We start from the raw sequence: 20,403 nt of genomic DNA, 5'->3' as shown, positions 1-20,403 counted from the left end.
AAAATTTACAATTAACCCTAGTACTTAATTATGTGCTCCACTGTGCCTCCCATGATGTAAAATCCAGTCCTATGCTACTGGACTTCTGCCCTATGTTGTGTACTTCTGCTGTCAACATACTCAACATACACATCGAGTATCACCTAAGTGCATTTGGCCAGACATTTTCAAGATGATCACATACATATATGGTTATATTGTGTTAAATGAAAAACCTTTTCTTTTCTTGATGAAATCTCCATACCCTCTGCATAGCCCACTGCCAGGTTTCCAACATAGTTGGTTATGTATAAAAGGTCACTGGTCCAAAGTTAAAAAAGTGGTGTTATCACCATTTGAGCGTCCCATTCAACAGCATTATTACATTGATTACCATAGCGATAAGACCACTTTTCAAACTTTGAGCCAGAATTTTCTTTTTTAACTTATATGGTTATCTATCTGACATTGGAATCGTATGTGGCTCTATGAATGCCATTAGTTCAACTTAATCCCCACATCTCAAGCCCTCTCCTTCATTCTCAGACTAAACCCAGAACAGGGAGGATCGGGGCAAATCATCCTGGTATGGATTTATCCTAGCTATAATCCCATATACCCTGTACACCCACATCTGTTCCAAAAATATAGGGAAATGTTGAACCATGAAAAAAATAGAGTAAAGTTTGCGCAGTCATTAAGTGTTTGGGTAAACAAAAGCTATGTTACTTTCTGTGCTGCCCTTTTATCTGCTTTCTCTCTCTATGTCCATAATAATACATATGGACACTGCAACACCCACCACAAATATTAATAGGAAATACCGGTAGTTATAAAGGCAGTCATATTACTGCAAGGCACTTAATTTAATGCAGTTGTCATAGAAACCAATAGACGCCTGCATCTATCTCCAAGTGTTTTTTGCTTTGATAAAAATGGCCCATTGTATGCCTTGTTCTATCATTATACTGCGTCATAGACCGTGTTTGTGCTTTGCTTCTTTTGTGTTCTGAAGAAAATAAGCAATCACATTTTAAAAATTCTTTACTAATGCTTATAAAAGTATTAATTATTTATTAATATAAACCACCGTAAATCCTTATAGAAAAAAGTAATGGAAAACATTTAAGTATTACCTTTTGGTAAATTATTTCAAATAGGATTTTAATTACTATGTTCTCAGCCGTCAGCCCTGAAAGGCGGCAATCAGTGGCAAAGTCACAGTTGATGGGCAGTGTCATATTCTTGGCCCATTGCAGTAATATGCTTTCATTAAAGTTGTCTCTTCAGAGAACACATTGTCAATCCTAGACTCAGCTATCTGCAATCAAAAGAAAATGGCATTTTGGCTGCAGTTTACTGGAAGAGTAATTTAATGGATGTCATATTGATCAATTTCAGAAGGGGATTTAGACAGTTATCAGTCTGAAGTCACTTGTGTAAAAACGATGAAAGGTGCCATTGCCACTATGGGACCCCACCACATCCTGTATAGCCAACAATTACGGAAATAAGACCTAGGTAGGATTTATTACCTTCGTTGCTAATTACTTTGCAGTAACTATTATTTATATTAGATTCATATTTGGTGATTAACCAGCAAGAGATGCTTGCCTTACGGTTGTATATTTTACTGGCACTCTAAAATCTGCCCTTAACATTTTACAAATTAAATTACTATGTACTTCACATCCATTGGAACATCCTTTTTGATATTGGTGAGTGTTACAGATCATTTGAGATAAAACAAAAATTGGTGTTTTTAGTGGGGTCATTTACTCCATAACAGGATATTTTCTCAGTACAGCCACCTCTAAAGCATGTTCCTTTAATGTTCTTTATCTTGGGGCAATTCGATAACTCAAAACAGGGGTTCCAGAAAGCCAGAATGATCAAAACGACATACATGATTTTATTTTTGAAGTTTGTTTCCAAAGAAGGGCAGTACCTCTCTGACATGATGTCCCTTTGCCGCTCTTGTGTCCCTTGGCTTGGAAATCAAGAGCTGCACTGGAGACCCACTTTAACTTGAAAAGTTATTTGATATACCTATATAGCTTTTAATGACGTTTTAATTTTAAGAACATTAATACCATTGAGTATATTAGTGACAACTGGTTTTATGTAATGTGTATATACAGTATAATTCAGAATCATTTCTGCCATAGCATACAATATGTCACATACATGTGAAATGTTGGTTACTATTGCAGTACAGCTGGCGTACTATAAAGTATCTCTTTATTGACAGTAAAAATCTGGTTTTTGCAAGTTTTGGTTTAAGACGAGAAAAAACTGCTATAACTCTAAATTCTCAAGTGTAAAAGGACAGTATATTTATTTCATGATAGATTCTCCATGAATAGATGCATGAAAATTGGATTGGCTTTCCATGAATTTTTACGTTCCTGCCACTTTTAGAGTTAACAGTTCCCAAACGGATAAGCTTTTTTTTCTACAGTTGTACCTGATTAGTTCTATAACATAAGCCAATGTGTTTGGCAGCCCACACTAAGAAAGGATCATCTGAGTAGGCGTCAGTGCCCACATTGCTAATTAACAGAGTTAACTATCGTGGGTTATGCGTTCCAAGATGCCTGCAAATTGCATTAACATTTAATAAGGTTGTTGGCATTTATTTCTCGAGTATAGGTGATTGCGGAGCATTGTGTGACAGATACACAATGAGCGATAATAAACAGCATTAAGAATTGAAGTATCTTGGAGACGGTAAATCTCACCCAGCTTTAAAATATAATTAGATCATCAGACCTATTTAATATTACATTTTGATATTTGGGGACAGCGGTATTGCCCTAAACCAACACAGAGATATTGGATTCCTGCATCCTATATGTGTTGAGTAGGCCAAAGTTACATGTGCTTCTGGAGGTGTTTACACAGATAATGGGAATTGTGAACAAGGCTGCATGTTCTCTAATGGAGTCACACATACATCCATTGTGGCTGTATGTCACAGAATGAATCCCAAGGTCATTGCTAGGCCCACACAAGATCTGGATATCGCATTCATAGCAATCATCAACAGACACACACTATATATGCATCACTTATACAGCCCAAACACACACAGGTAGACATCCTCTGTACAATTCACATCTCATAAACACGTGTATGTGTCTCCTAAACTAATATTGTAATACTGGCTAAGTACTTAACTTCCCCAATAAATATTCCCATTAGCCCACCTAGCAAAGCATCTGCTGATGCCAGCATGTCTTCATTCAGTACTCTAATAAAAGAATAGATTAAAAAAGTTAATACTTGCAGTAAATAGGCCCCATTCAGTTGAGTATATTTGTGACAGTTGGTGGTTACATGACGCAGACAATCTTGTCGTACGCCATGAGATGAATAAAGCCTGGAGTTCCAGGTCCTGATCCTGGCTGTTTCTGTATGCTGTTATATGACAGGGATAAATGAACTCACATAAACAATATTGATCCATGCTTGGTGAAGGTGCTCAAACATCAGGTAGATGGGATGTATGCAGCCTTGTGTGTCAGTAGAGGCCGGAGTAGGTTAAAGCTCCTTAGTAACATGACAGTCATCTATCAATTATATGAAAGCCATGAAGAGTAAAGTAAGCAACTGTGTCTGAGTGGAAGGTCTGTTGTGAGGAAAGATTAGTCTTGGCAGACCACTTAAACAGAGGAAACGAGTAACATAAAAGTAAATGTCCTACGTACTCCCCAAACCAGGATGAAAATCCATTTTCAAAGAAACCACAGCTAGAGCACAGTAGCTTAAGAATGCCATTTCCCTTTTACCTAGTGCAAATTATTTTGTTTAAATCAGGGTTTTTCTAAAATGATTCTTATTGGTAGTCTTGCAGTAGATCATTTTTTAAAAGCTAAAAGGGAAACACATTCAAAATGCATTTTATATATGGTTAGTGAAGGCCTTAGTTCATACGGTAACTGCTTCATCAACAGGGGAAGTGTATTTTGCTTTTTTAAATCTACTTGCTGCTGCATGGTTAAGTAGGGGGTACCAACATCAAAGCCAGGATGTTTTCCTACATGTGAGCACAACTGTCTTAACATTGACCAATAAACATACCTGGGAAATTCTGGTCTCCGGCTACCAGGAGACTTCCCTTGCGGGACGCGGCCAGGACTGGCCACTGATGTCAGTGGGAGGTCCTGCTGATGCCGGGGGCGTTCCCACTGATGTCAGTGGAAGTTTCCGCTGATGTCAGGGGCGGTCCCACTGACGTTGGGGGCACTCCCACTGATGGCAGCAGGAAACACCCCCTTTTAAAAGGAAAATGGGCGGGGAGCAGGGCATGTCAACACCCCGCGAACCGGAGGATTCGGGTCTTGAACCGGAGAAGCAGTGCTTCAGCAGGCAATCCCCGGGTCAAACCCGGAGAGTTCCCAGGTATGCCAATAAAGAACACATACGGTATATTGTGCTTATGTGTTAATCTAAGGAAAGCTCCTTTTTCTAAGAGTAAACAGTTCACCTGGTAATGCCTTCCTTCCTCTAATTAATCTAGTTTTATCATGATTACAATGGGAGTGTTGACATAACATGGCAAAGATAAAGATATATAGTGCTCTTTTTATGTAAATTCCTCCCACTTCGTTCCTATGCCCTGTCTATATAATATATTTTAATTTGATTTTTTTATTGTTTGTTTAGATTTTATGATAAAGCTTTTAAATTCTAGATCTATATAAAAGGTCTTCTTCTCATTCTCGCTAGTTTTTGAACTTAACAAAATGCCGTATGGAGATATTATCTAACGCTACAAAATAATCTTGTCAGAAAAATGCACACAGGTTAACGCCAAAATGAACAAACAGCTTCAGCAATATTTTTGGCATGATATATGACATTTTTTGTTGCTACCTCAATCAGCTTGGCGCCTATTTCTAAAATCCTCAAATCTGTAAATGTTAAGAACAACAGAGCCCTGCAAATAGCTGTCCATGGTTTTAAAGAATATTTCTTCCGACCGTTGATTCTCCTTCTATACCAGACGTTAAACCTTGAAAAGGAATGCTACGTGACTTACAAGTTACGGTAGCGATTTTCCCTTTTAATTTGTTTTCCGCTGTAGACATTGATTGCTAATGATCATAGCTAGGAATGGCTTTCTTCGCGGGCATACAGCTTTACCCTGTCAAACACTAACACTTTTCACTAAAGGAAAGTGCACAGGGCAGCTCTTTTTATCTTGAATATATTCCGTATTAGTCATTGTTTTCTGAAAGGCATAACAGGAGTTGAACGGTCTATTGACCACACTGCTGCAACCAATACGTTTTCAATTTCATGACACTTAAGTGCACTTTACCGAGAAACAACCGCAGAGCTATCCTTTGCAATACAACCGACTAGCTATAAATATCACTTACATGGACAATAAGCATTTAGTTTGCACTTCGTATAAAATGTTGTGTTCTTGCCACATTAGTTCTGCATTGTATTCATGTGTTCTTTTACTGGTCTTTTATATCTGCGGTGGAGCAAATAGTCCGCAGTGCCGGTGTTTTCTAGCAAGAAATCCAAGTGGTTATCTTGGAGTATATTCTAATATGTGCTTCGGCTCTCTTCTGTCCTATTGTAATATAGCGATTGATGTACTAACAGGAGGTGGAATAGGGACAGGCATGACACATGATAAAGTGATGTGACTTCCATAGAGTAGTATTCACACTCTGGTGCCTTGAGTGATATCAGATCAAAGACATCGTACACACCGCAATAATATTCACATGTCTATCTCACAGCTGTAAAATAAGAAATTATAAAAACATTGTGCCTGGTTTTTGTTTCAGATATTCAGAAGAGGAAATACGTCAAAAAGTGGGAACATTTCGTCAGATGCTTATGGAGAAAGAGGGAGTGCTGACGAGAGAAGACCAGCATGGGCGTCATATGTGAGTAAATCAATGGTACAGAAGTGGATTGAACACCAGGACTGCTTACAGATATTTTTTGTAAAGTGTGTGGCTAGGTATTAGAATATCCCTTTTGACGGCATATATCGGACAAACTGCAACACCTATAATCACTGTTCCCTCTAAGCTGTGCGCTTGTGCGCGCGCACATAGCTTTTTTAGAGAGCGCACACGTCCAAAAATTGTGCGCACAACAGTTTTTCCCCAAAAAAGAAAAAAATTATAATTTTTTTGAAACTTTATGCAGCGCGGATATTGTGCGCACAAAATTTTAGCTCTGTGAAAATTTTTGCACAAGAGACTTTTTCTGCGCACGCCACCTAAGAAAAATTAGATGGAACATTGCCTATAATCATTATTCAGTTTTTGGCTCCTAGTATAATGTAAGATATCTATCTAGCTAGAATTTATCCATCTGTCTATCTATCATTGAAAAACTGCACTCTCAATAGTCTGATAGTTTCATTTAATTAATATATAGAGTTCAATGCAATATAGTGTTAGCGTATTTAACTAAGAAACTATATAATCTGAGTCCCTGAGCCACATTGTATTTTCTCAAAATGTATATGCATTCATTTGTTGTCGGAAAGACAGTTGACGTGCAGCAAGTGGCACTTTAGGAACACATATTAAGCACTTAAGTTCTGCTGACTAAGAAAGTCAATTGATCTTAATGAAGGCCGACGCCAACGAAATTCAGACACAGCTAATGTGTAACCTTTCACAGAATTTATTGACTTTTGCTGGATGCACCCATTGCAAGATTACTCTTGTCATTTTTGAAGATGTACTGAACTCAATTTACCTAAAACTTCCCATGCTCATTGAAAATGGAACAGCTTAACCATGGCAATGAATGTCGGGATACCAATGAACCAGGGTTATCTTGAATTCTGATGTCTTTAATTCTCTTCCAGCCAGCTCCAGCACTAGCTTTGCAATGTACAGTGTGGGGGACAGTAAACGTTTCCTTTAAGTTGCTTTAGACCAACGTTTTCCAACTCCATTCTTGAGGGATGCAAACCCACAAGATTAAAAATCACCCAGATTAAAAATCAACAAAATATAATATGACAAACCATACGTAATATCTGCAAGCATATAACAAATGCTACACATTCTACAACTCTGTTATCAGTTTTATGACATTAGTAAAGCTGTACTTAATGCCATTTGGGTCCAGGGCAAGCTACGCTACTAGCACCAGTAAAAAAAAATCCCTTAAAAACAGACTAAATTCTCTCTCTTAGTTTAGGTAGTCCCTCCCTTTTTATGGAAAAATCTATTATTCTCAATATATATATATATATATATATATATATATAATAGCATTGCAGAAACATGTGAGGATAAATTAGGTATGCTTTCTCAGTGGAACCGTGTCTTGTACTAAAGCAGAACAGTGTGATACAGGTAAAATTCAACAGTCTTTCTGATACTGCTACAAGAATAAACATCCCCTAATGAAGACAGATAACCTCCTTTCAGTAAAAAAATGGAATAGTTTCAAATAAATTAAGCTGAAATGGAAGAGTAGAACCAGTGGCAGGAAAGTTGCCAAGCAATGTGTATGGTGAAACAGAAGTGCCAAAAAACACAGGATTAAAAATGCTGTTTACTTTAATAACAGAAAGCATTGTGTTTCTCTTGATCACAGTTTACATTTTAGGACTTGAGAGACAGAATGTGTGGCATCCCAAAGTGTCTACTGATGAATGAGAAACGCAGCATGCGAGAGACTACTGTACAATATTAGCAATGAACCCCATTAGAGAGGTTATATAAAAAGAATTTAAAATGTGGTTTAAAATGTGATTTTTAACAGTTTGAAATCAAATCAGGAAATGCATTTGGAATTGAAAACTATTCTATTAAGATAAATAATATAATAATATAATATAGTATAATAATATAGCATCATATTTATTTAGTATTTGAAAGCATGTAAATTACTTGTTTTCCATGGTGCTGATTTTTCATCCATGCTAGATTCTAGTGAACAGACTTGTTGATTTTGGTTGATGTTTTTTTGTTAAATATATGGTTATGTAACTTTTTAAAAATATATGTTTTGCTAGTCGCAGATGAGTTCATGCGAGTTAAATGGCAACTTGCATGCCCCTACACACAACGTGTGCAAAATGTAGTCAAATCTACTTGCAAGCAACTATATAATAAATAAATGCTTTGCAAAAGCTAAAAATACAATAACCGGATAGGGCTCTAGTACCTAATGGCAAGAGGATAATGCTGATGTTACTTGTTTCCTAAATTCACATAAAATGTGTGAAAGGTTTATTGAGCTTTATACTTTATAATTTAGCCCTCAGATCCTTTTTTATTCACAAGCAATTCACGCTGTAAGCAATGAAAAACATCTTACAGGCTATAAGAATAATGTTTAAAGTGACTTATTTTGAATGTTTCAGATTATAAACCTTTTCCCTAGAGGAACAGTGTAAGCTGTTTGTATGACCTCACTCCTGTTTGTTTGATGACACATTAGTCCATCTAGCAGAGGCATTTGCACAAAGACATGGGGCTATTATGCAGGGCCAGCCAGAAAATTGTGAAGGAGAATGTCCAGCCATTAGTTCATCATTAGTGCAGCAGGACAACTAGCCAAATCACACAAGCAAGTTCACCCCTGAATGTCTCAAAAGAAACAAAATGAAGGTTTTGCAGTAGCCTAGTCAAAGTCCTGACTTGAATCTGATTGAGATGCCATGGCATGACCTTAAAAAGGCAGTTCATGCTCAAAAATCCTCCAATGCGGCTGAGTTAAAACAATTCTGCCAAGAAGAGTGGCCAAAGTTCCCACAACATAAAAGACTCATTGCCAATTATCACAAACGTTTCATTGCAGTTGTTGCCACCAAACATTTAAATGTGACACATACGCAAAAACAGAAGAAATCAGAGGGCAAATACTTTTTCACAGCACTTTATATGGGAATACAACTTTTGCAGTTGGTTTGAAGATGGGTGCTTCCCTTACCTTTATTTTGCAAACGAATAGCTGATACTCCCTACTGCTCCTAGACCAAAAAGTAATAAAACAAATGCCATACACATAAAAGTATATATATATATATATATACATATATATATATATATATCATATACCAGACGAGTAAAGGTACAGTTTTGAGGTATGGTGTGCTATTTGCTGTTCTGAAAATGTTGGATTGTAGTTCATGATAAAAAAGTCCTCTTTTTGTCTGGCAGCATAATTGAAAACCATTATGTAGTTCCTGGAGAAGAGTGTGCCACAGAGTATTCAGTATACGGGGAAGACTACATGCTGGAATGCGACTGTCACAGTGATTGGTATCAGGACGACAGTAGCCACAGGGATTACAGGTAAGAACCATTTATACACAATGAATCTTTTCTCCCAGTGGTGAGTCACAGCCTGTGTGCAGTAATTGCTTTATGCCTATAGTGAAGCACCATTTCAATGTCATTAAGATTTCATCCATCCAGAAGGCTTCCTTCCACTCAAGGTGCTTTGCAAACAATCAGCTTGACCGTACATTTGGTTTCAGGTATAAATGAAGTCTCTAGATGTTCCAAGAGTGTTCAAAGAGGCTTAAAAGAGGTTGCAGGGCAAATAGCGGTGTTTTTGCAATAATGACATTACAGTAGGAGCCGAAGGACTTCAAACAAAAATTACCATTACTGAACATTTCATAAATGTGAAAAAGTGTTTTAAATGTGTTAAAAACGTAAAGAACCTGGTAGTAAGACACCCTCAGCAGCAGCTTCCAAGGGCATCTTTATGGTAGGGCCAGATCACTTTAAGACCAATAGCCTCTAAAGGGCGCACGTGCAGCCACCTGCTTGATACATGCGTGTGCTAACAACACTCTTCCACGCTAGAAGCGAGAGGCTGCATGCACCCAGTCGGCAGGTGCGTACTAAAGAACAGGATTTGCGGTGAAGTGTTGTGGTTAGTCTGGTTTAGGGTTTACTCAACTGACCAGATTCCACTTCAATCTCCTGCCAATACTTAATTACAACTTAATTTCCCTAATATACAAGCTGAGACTTTAAACTTACTGAGTTTCAGATGACTGCATGTAAGTTGTATGACAACTTGCATGTCCTCTCCTGAAATCTGTGCCTGTCCCCTTCCCTCCATCCCTGCCTTACATAGTTCCAACTAGAATTTCTACTTCTAAGCAAACCGCATAATCAGAAGTGTGCATACATTTTGTGTATGCTGATGATGTATTTACATCAATGCCAGCTTGAACAGTGCACAGCATCTAATTGGACTGCTAAAGGGACACAGAAAGAAACAAGTCGTGGAAGGAACAGTCCTTGCTGTTGCTGTATGTGGAACTGCACGTGGACCTATACAATTTTAGTCTAGAATCTTTATGCAGAGAACCTTGAAGCTCGGGTCTGTCAATATTATCACCGTTTTCTTACACAGTGGTTTGAAGGTGAATTACTCTTGAAGCTCTAGATGTAGACCACAGTCATATTTACATATATTAACAGAGAAACCTGCCGTCAAATTCTATGTTTCTATCTAGTAGTGTCTGAAGATCAGGCACATCACCGTGCTTCACATACACATAAAAGCATCATATGAAACAAATATTAAATAAGCATTACTAAATGTCACTTCGTAATGTCGTGCTATAGGTCAGCCTTTGCTTGATTGTCAGGCATCTATGATTGTGAAATGGCCGTGCATTTAGGCATTTAAGATTTTCTGTTCTCACCACTTCAGTTAACTTGCACTTTCCGTCAAACCTTCTGTTTCCAAACTGTTGATGTCACAGATTCCTTAGAACTACCTTGTGTTTTTTAAATCATTGTAATCATATTGGAAATCTCACCCCATGGAAGCTGAGGTCAGAAGCAGCCTATGGCAAGGGCAGTATATTTTAATCAATTTCTTATCCCAAAGTTCAGTTTCTTATCCTCGCCCCCTAGAAACATAACAATTGGGCAGATACAAACATCCCTTGCATTGACAAAAGATCACTGTAAATGATAGTTTTATGGTAGTTCTGGGTTTTCCCTTCTTCAAATGAATTATGCATTATTCAGATCCTGACCAAAAAGAAGTTGAGATACCTGGGAAGTATTCTGAGCGCTCCCTCTTCTGGGGTAGAGTGATAACAGGGCTAGCAATGTATAGGAGCAAGGTTAAGGTTTTTTTAAGCGGGAGTGGGCATGTTCAAGCACTGCTTCTCTGCCTGGACAAAGAGGAAAGGGACTCAGAGACCCAGAGAACTGGGGCTTCCCCAAGAGACTCTGGACATACCCAGAGGGTGCCCGGGTATGCATTAGGTGTTTTTTTTAAATATATGTTGCTTATTTTAATCTCTAAACCCTCTAGCATATAAAATGTTTTACATATAGAACTGTAAACCGTTGGATTTGGGAAAAGTGATATGTCTAGTATTAATGTAATGCAATTGGAATAGTGCATGACCATCCCATGGCCATCCCATGGCCATATTAGTCCCTTTAATTTAAGCCTCCATGCTTTACGGTGTCTCAATGTATATAGACATATTTGTTATATTTTCCTTTCTGTTTTTATTCTTACCTTTATATATACCCTATCTGTTTGGTCATATGGGTGCTAAGTATTTCAAGGACTTACATTAACAAGCATTATGAAAAGTCCCCTCACTCGATACCCTACTATTTCATCATTCATACTGCTTCCGGAGAGTAGTGTCTGACAGCTCTTCAGGAAAACATTAAATTAATTCTAAGCGATGGAATGGGGCCATGCAGAATTCTTCATGAAAGCATTTTCACTGATCCTTCACTGATTTGTTCTCTCAAGGACCATTTTTTTTATTTTATTAACCATTTTGATTGCAGAAAGCCTGCATGTACCAGTAGCGCATTCCCTCATAATAATAACGTTCCCCTCCAGCAGTACATGGGTTAAAGGGCCTCTGATTTTTCTTTTCTTGTCAGCAGCAACTAGACATTAATCATTCAGATATTGGTAAGAGATGATACTGCTCACGGCTTCCAGACTCTAAGCTACCAAAATGCTTCATCTGCACAAGAGGCTTAAAGAGAACCAGGAGATATATGGTTGGGCTTACAATTTAAAGAAAATAAATAGAAGTTTTCTAGAAAAATAAATTGCAGCTTGCATTCTACTTTGTCTAAATCTGCTTATAATTATCTACTTTTTTGTAATGTAATTGATTCATTGAATGTACCAAATTAAAAGAGATTATAAAAAGCAAATGCATTTTGTAAGTCCTGTGATATAAGTGATTTCTTAGTTATCCCCCGCCACCATTTATAAATAAGTTGAGGGCTCACTGGGCTCTGTTTGAGATATGTGTAGGCTTAGAAGGGATAAGGTCATTTATTATGGAGTCTTGAACATGAATACACTTGGAGTCCCTTAATATAAATGTTAATACTGAGGTGCATTAAGGCTTGTCTATAGGGTGGTGTAATAGTGCAAAGTGATAGAATCGGAGTAATTAACTGGAACATTAAATTGGCCACCATTGCGATGTCACCATTTTAGCACTTTGCACCACAATTGCTCTTTATACCTAATCTCTGTGCACACGTCAGCAATTTCTCCCTGCACGCAGCTAGCTCTGCTACTTTGCGCCTATTGCAATAACCGTAGCGGTGCCATGGTAAGTTTTAGGGGTGCCATGGTAAGCAAAGTAGTTGGACCTGATAAAAATACAATGCACATCTACCTAAACCCTAAACGTTGTCTGTGTGTTGTACTCATTCTATGCATCTGCCTTGCTTTTATGTTTTTTTTTGTTTAGTTTTATTCTTTAATAATCTGAGGTGCAAGATTATGTGGTCCTTGTGCATAGGGACACCTGGTATGGCCTTGGCCTTAGCTTCGCCACTCGGGCTTTTGGGTTGATTCTGTGGGACTGGGTCGCCGTTAGACTAGTGGGCCAATGCCATGGACCTGCAGTGCTGCTAGTAATAGTAAGTAGAATGTGTTTGTGTATAAGTAGTAGTTCTACAGTCGTGTGAAAAAGAAAGTACACTCTCTTTGGATTCAATGGCTTTACATATTATGACATAATAACAATCATCTGTTCCTTAGCAGGTCTTAAAATGATTTTTGTTGAATAAATCATGACACAGTTGAAAATGTCATGTGTTGTTGTTCATCTGAGGTTGTATTTACCTAATTTGTAGATTTGCTAATGATCAGATGATTGTTATTATGTCCTTATATGCAAAACCACAGAATTCCAGGAGGGTATACTTTCTTTTTCACACGGCTGTATTTACTTGGCAGCAGCACTTATGTTCACCAAGTTAGAATAAGGCTGGGGAAATGAGTTTAATTATAGGAAGAATTATGGTATGGAGAGGCACGGTTTGGGCAGAATAAATCATACCTATGACTTATATTTTTGTAACTAAGTGAGGCATTTAGAAGAATAGAATATATGAAAGAAATAAGAGGTGGCCAATAGAAAAAAATTGAAAAAGCAGCAAGTTACCCTACGCAAACAAAAGTGTGAAAAACATCAAAATGTGCATAAAATATAATGAATTTTGCACTTACAGAAAAAAATTGAAGTAAAAAATAAGAAATACCATTCTTCAATCTGCATATGAAGATGCTAAAATAGAAGATAACGCATAAAGTGTAAAATAGAATGGTAAACTGACTGGCTCCAAATAATAACGTGGAGCTACGTATACACTCTTCAAAAGGATGCCCATGTATGATCATCCTTATGGAGGAAAATGAAGACTCAATGCAGTAAGTGCAACAAAAAGGAAACTTTTAATGGATAAACTCCTCCAAAGGTGCCAGGGGTACAAAAAAGAAAAGTTTGCAGCTGGATAATACTAGACCATATTGTTTCACTAGGTAACGTTGGCGTGCTACGACTTCCAGGTTTCCCAAACAGAAATCCACCCCAATGACGATAGTAGTATCAGTTACAGTGTCTCCAAAGGGTAACTTTAGAAGAATACATTTGAAAGAATAGTAATGTATTTTAGTTAAATAGTTACATTTATTAGCAGATTATCTACCTTTTCTACAGGCAGTATTGTGTCTTGTATGCTGAATAACACTGTAAGACATTCATAACCACCACACACTCTGAACTTTTAGAAAAGAGGGACATGAGGGAAGGAAGGAGGGAGGACATTTGGGTCTAAAACAGGGACTGTCCGTTTAGAGAACAGAGACTTCAATGGGTATGAATTAATTAAAGCTGATGAAAGAGGTTTTTGAAGTCGAACTGGCTGTGAGTAAGAAGTATCTGAGATAAGTGCTTAAAAAAGCTTTACCTGCATGGGGAATGGCATATGTGGCAATGACTTTCTTGGCTAACTGAACTACATCAAAGTGATAACCACTTCCAGACTGAGTGAGGCAGATCTGTTTTACAGACAGAGACCTAAAGTGAATCGAGATCGTAATTACCATCACATACAGCATCAACTTAAATGCACAACTATGCAATCCACCGCTTAAGATTCATAAATGCAGTGATTTGCATAATATGCTTTATTTGAGTGGCGTTAGTGCTCTTGTATTAAAATGACTAGTTTTAAATATAGCAGGATACTTTTCCATACATTAAGTTCTGTGTTTGCTTCAGGCTACATGATGAGATGGAGAATCAGTCGCGTTCTGATTTGAAGGTTTGAAAATTAATTAGAGAATGCATGTTTTCTTCTGGATCTTCCCAAAGCCACATGAGAAAAAGCTTATCGAGCAAAATATGCTGTACGCCTCCGAGCGTAATCCTCAGAACCTGACCTCAGATGTGATTAACTTTTGATGGCAGTTGCAAGGTTTTAGTGCATTTTATCTTTTTCATAGGATCAGCAAAAGTTGATCTTTTAAATGATGTGACACTGAAACGTCTGAAATGTTATCTTGCACTTCGTTGCCCATTTGTAGCAGTTATTTGTCAACTGGCAAGTTACTTTCTTCTTGTGTTGAGGTTCAAACATCACTCACACTGAAGAATCTACACCAGGTTTAGGTATGCTCCAATAGAACTCCCAGTGGATATCTTTTCTATATTGTTGCGGTCAACAGCAATCTCCAGTACGCCTACCTTATGCCTCTTATTATGAATATCCCTTCAATTAAATCAACTCTATAACTATCAAGTTAGCAGTGACATTCATTGTTTGGAACCAATATACTGGTAGTTCTGCAGCAAACATGTCTATAAATTCAATTGTGTAAATAAAATACATTATTCTTTTGAAACGTACATAAACTGATAGGTCAGAAACCCTAAGTATGTCCCCTAAAAGGGAAGTGTCCCTCTTGGGCCAAAAGTGGTGTAGGGACTTATGGCATAGACATTACATAGTGCTCTCAGAAGCATAAAATGCACATGCATTTTTCCTGTTGAAAAGTATAAATTTGTTGAGTACCACAGAGGTCATGCGTATTTTTCGTAGCTAATCCAAGCGCCGTATTCCTTAAGCCTAGAAAATGAAGGTGAAAGGGTCCATCAAAGTGGATCAATTGGATCTCTGCAGTTCCTAGCAGGCAAAAAACTACAACTGAGAATATTCTCTCTTAATCTACAAAATCTTTGCATTACTATGAGCTAACTCTGTAGTAGGATTGGCCTCTTTTGTCAGGACATAGTCATGTGGCTCAATGACGTTTGTAATCCTAACTGCGACTTGCTTGTAACAACAAAATTCCTTAACCTTCCCCCTGTAACATAACTTGTTTTACAGAGAAAATCAGTGTATTGTGATAAACCTAATCTGCATACTATGATAGAAACAATCTTCCCAATTTACATAGCATAAAAGGATGGTGACAGGCTCCGGGCACGTTGAAACAGCCTCCTCCGGTAGCACTATTCCTGTAGGCACTTAAATAATGGGGAATCTGATCTTATAACAGTTGGGCTCTGCTCTGTTCTGGGAATCAGAAGAATATTCAGATTCAGCCGTCATCTCTGCTCTTATAAGCAGCATTTTCTAACTAGGCATTGAGGGGAACAGGTCAGAAGGAATGTTGCTCATTGTCTAATCATTAAAGATGGCTGTTTCAATGTCTGCTTTTAAGACGCAGGAACTGAAGCTGTAAATTGCTGGTCATAGGGGAAATGAGATAGATCCGCTCTCTATGTGCCACTGAAGATGATTGATTTTTAACGGGCTCTGATTAAATGCTTTAAATGCCGAAAAAATGTCTGCCCTCTGCCGTGTAATAACTTTCATTATTAATGCAGCTTGTGAAAGGACACGCAGAATAGAAAAGAAGGGTTGAACTGGGAGTAGAGGAATTAGATTTTAGATAAAAGCATGACTTAAAATTTGGGATTACAGAAGAATTCCGAATAGAAGACATATTTGAATAGAAATCTATCTGAATGAATAGAAAACCTTTATCTTATACGGCTGTGCGGTAATGATGTCTACTGTAATAAAGTCATTTAGAAAGTGGCTTGTAGTAAATGTTGTCCACAACTGAAATCTTAGCTGAAATCAGATCACTTTTCTTTTTGTATATGGAACTGGCACAAAACTGAGTTTAGCTACTTGTGCAGCATAGACACTTTTATGACCCAGGGTGACAACGTATTTTTAAATGTTTAAAATTGTTTTAAAAGTGCATTTTTTTTGTTTCCACAATCCCATGTGTATTAATAATAATAATTGTGTTTTTTTTAAATATCTCTTTCCTTACCTAGAGCAAAAAGAAGACTGAGCAGCTCAGTTTCACCTCCTCCAAAGAAAAGAAAAAAGAAGAAATCTAGCCACAAAAGGAGCCGGTGAGTTTATTTTGGATACTTCTCCCAATGTTTCCCGTGTGTCTCAGACTAACCTGCTGGGCCAGGAGCCACTGGGACATTCGGAAGATAAATTGACAACATTTAAAAGCTATTACGGCTGCACTGCAATGCAGCAGTCTGCCTCTTTGTAATTAGTTTTGGAGAAGAAGGAAAAGACACAATCTCTGGACATGAATACATAGTGACTGGGAATGTCAGTCAATAAATAGCCTTGCATATAGATCCTGACTAGCAATGTAAAGCGAGAGATTAAGCACAGTGTATATTCTCGTCATACATTACTAAAATATACAATATCATATTCTTCCAAGGGAGCTTTTGACAGCATAAAAGCATTTTAAAAAGTTATAAAAAGTTATTATTGAGTCACCTTGTCTAGAGGTAATTGATGAGATCTTTCTGTGACCCAATCATGTATGATGTATGCAGATTTTTTTCAGTATTACATTACAGTAGATGTTTTTGGCTGTCTGGTTATTTATAACGTTTGTTGAACTGCCTCTCTTGCCAAGTACCGTGTCCAAATCAGGCACTGAGCCTGTAGATAAAGGTTATAAAGCTAAAGTAATAGGTTGTTCCATGGGCAGAATGTTCTGTCGAATCACACCACCGCATGCGTAACACGGGCAGAATGTGAAATCATTTCACTATAGCCACCTTGTCTGCCTTGATGTTGCTCCGATGTCCTGGCACGAGCATTTGAAAGTTGGAAAGCACAGTGGAAAAAACAAATAGAACATCATTCACGTTTTGCTGCAAATAAAAGCATTACTCCCTCCACGGGTCAGGGATAGAGGAAGGATGCGGCCCAATTCATTTCCAAACATCTCCAGAGGAATGTTCATACTTTTAATCCCTAGCCGGTACCTCCCATAGGATATATTCCCAAGGTTTAGACATTAATGGCTGTGTGTTGAGTTATTGTGAATGTACAGCAAATTTACACTGTTATACAGGCTGTGCACTCACTACTTTACATTGTAGCAGAGTGTCCTTTCTTCAGTGTTGTCACATGAAAAGATATAATAAAATATTTTGTGAAATACTGTACGTATGTTTAGTCCCAGTCTTCTGGGTGAGATACTCACCAAAAGTCTATTATTCTGCCTCTTGCTGTAATTTGGACATGTGGTCCTTATCCGCCCAGAGCCCTGAGCAAGGGCAAGAAAGAGCTATAGAAAGTAGCCTTTGAGTTGTCTTGCTTTTTGTTTCTGAATTCTGATGTGTGCGGAGCTGCGGAACCTTGTCTCTTCAGGCTTACAAATTCCTCCCAAACAGCTATTTCATTTTCTGAACACATGGCTTAAATTATTCATGACCAATGCTCAGACATGCACCAAAACACATAGCAGATTTATATATCTAGTGAATGTAAAACTCACATTATTTATCTGTGAGCAGGATGGATCAGCTTGCACATGCGAAACCCTTCAACTGGCGTTGCGTCTGGTCAGTTGAGTTAACCTTTAACTTGACTGCCCACTCAACCTCTTAGTGAATAGACATAAATATCCGTGTCCACCCACATTATGGGACTATGAGTAGTTTTCTAGTAGCATATATCATAATACATATGTATGTAACTTTTTTTTTTAAAAAAAAATTGATTTTGATGTCATCTACACCCTTGTTCTGTATTTGATGGCGTAGACGACAGCTTAACAAGGCTTTTGTAAATATTGCATTTTTACTCTACAATCCTCTATTTACTTTGAATTTTATATAACGTAATGGTTTTACAAATCCTTGTAATTTTCAGTCAGTCAAATAACATACTTTTAAACTCAATTTGCTTCTGTTATATCCTATATCCAACCTATACCTAAGGTAATTACATAAAGTCATATTAAAGCAATGATATATATATATATATATACATATATATACAGTAATCTATGTTAAAGAGATCTGCAATTTCCACAATGGAGCTAATGTAAAATTATAAATGATATTATTATAAATTGGCAGTTACTCTCCACTAGATGAACCCAGCACCGTTCCAAGTTAATTTGGTTTATTAAAGTACTTCTGCAGCTGTTCGTCCCAGTGCTGGCAAACAATATTAAACTGCGGAATTTATCAGACTGAGCAATGTTAGGCTTCATTGCACTATCATTCCTTATTGTCTCTGGTGAAAAATATATCCTGCGAAGCTGTAATGCAGGGTATGAGCTCATCCTGCAGGGGAGACAGTCCACCGGACACAGAAAAGAAGCTTCTGGAAAATAACTGAATTTCCAAAGGCATGAGTAAGCATAGTAGAGGGAAACCAGTCTAGTTAATATGCAGACACAAGCTAAACCTTGCTTTTTTGGAAGGATCATAACTCATGTCTCACACAGGCTCATTATGAAATGTCACCTGTGACCAAAACAAAGGATGTAACCATTGCAAACTACGGTCATTTATCATTATCATGTTTTCAGATTTTTCTTCCAATAGATTAGCCTTTTTTTTTAATATAGCATTTTTATTGGAAATACAATGAAATATTATTCAAATCGCAATCTCAAAAACCACTAAATTCAAAACTCCTGAGGAAAACTGTAGCGCATTTAAAAAACTAAAATAGCAGAATGACAAATCCCACCTTAAAATATACAATTTATTGGTTTGTCTTTTATAGGCAAGCTTTAGAGCTAACAAAATAAAACTTGTGTACGTGTTCTGAATAAATTACTACAAAGAATGCTACTATGCACAACAGTTATGGTGTCTATCGGTTACATGGCCATCAGTGAAGCAGCTTCATAGAACTGATACTAACCGATTTTAAGACATTTGGTCCTTTTTAGAACTGTATGGTACATTTAAGTGGACTAATATATTTATACAACAATGTGATGAGTACTCTAGACTTTAGAGCACTCTTGGAGATGTAATGCTTCAAAACTGTCTATTCACTAAAAGGGCTGGGTTGAGTTAATCCAAGTTGAAGTTGAAGTTTCATGTCCTCTCATGCTGACACTTGCAAAATGCCTTGTATATGTATATATGCCTTGTATATGTATGATATACCAGTTGCTTTCAAGTACACACAATCTTAAAGTTCCATAGTTGCCAGCAAGGTCATGTGAGCTGAATGACAAATCACATCTCCTCACTAAAAAACAGAGGCCTCATGTGGAATATTTTAGCGTAATGTGCAGCAACAGCCCAGATACACACAGCCACACGCCATTGTCCTTAAGGTGCTAGGCTTGACTTTAATTCCCAGGCTATCTCTTGTGAGTACAAATAAAAGTTGGTAATAATTGTTATGAAAGTAGGACTTCTGTAAATAGTAGTCTGCAAAAAAGCGTTTTATTCCTTTTTACAAGTTCTTATAAACGTATGTCTTTGTAAAGGCTCTACTTTGCCTAGAACCCAAAGAGCAGTAATAATTTTCCATCTACTCATACCTATTTCTTATTTGCTTCCCTCTACCATTCTACTGGAAGACATTTCAAGTATCCTATTGATATATATATAGGAGCTTATTAGTATCTATGCATTGTTGAATGCATAGATATGGGCAACATAAATTTGACATGAGTACATATCATACAAGGCATGGGCATACATAGGATATTTGGCACCCACGGCAGAAACTATATTTGGTACCCTCTGCCCACCACTTTAATTTAAAATGTAAAAACACCCACACTTTCACTCATTCTTACTCATGCTCTCTCGCACTCTCACTGACATTTGCTCACTCTCTTATT

At 37.4% G+C, this 20,403-nt stretch overlaps 1 protein-coding gene across 1 annotated transcript in view; it reads left to right on the top strand.

The window, feature by feature from the left end:
- The window catches only part of SRRM3 (serine/arginine repetitive matrix 3), an 80,737-nt gene that overhangs the window by 29,549 nt on the left and 30,785 nt on the right, over positions 1 to 20,403 (top strand). Inside the window, exons 2-4 of the mRNA XM_053454846.1 lie at positions 5,790 to 5,891; positions 9,144 to 9,278; positions 16,595 to 16,675. Of these exons, the coding sequence (XP_053310821.1) occupies positions 5,790 to 5,891; positions 9,144 to 9,278; positions 16,595 to 16,675 (318 nt within the window). The remainder of the gene's footprint in view (positions 1 to 5,789; positions 5,892 to 9,143; positions 9,279 to 16,594; positions 16,676 to 20,403) is intronic.

The sequence above is a fragment of the Spea bombifrons genome, chromosome 2 (genome assembly GCF_027358695.1).
Source record: "Spea bombifrons isolate aSpeBom1 chromosome 2, aSpeBom1.2.pri, whole genome shotgun sequence".
Lineage (NCBI taxonomy): Eukaryota > Metazoa > Chordata > Amphibia > Anura > Pelobatidae > Spea > Spea bombifrons.
This window is presented reverse-complemented; position numbering and strand designations above follow the sequence as displayed.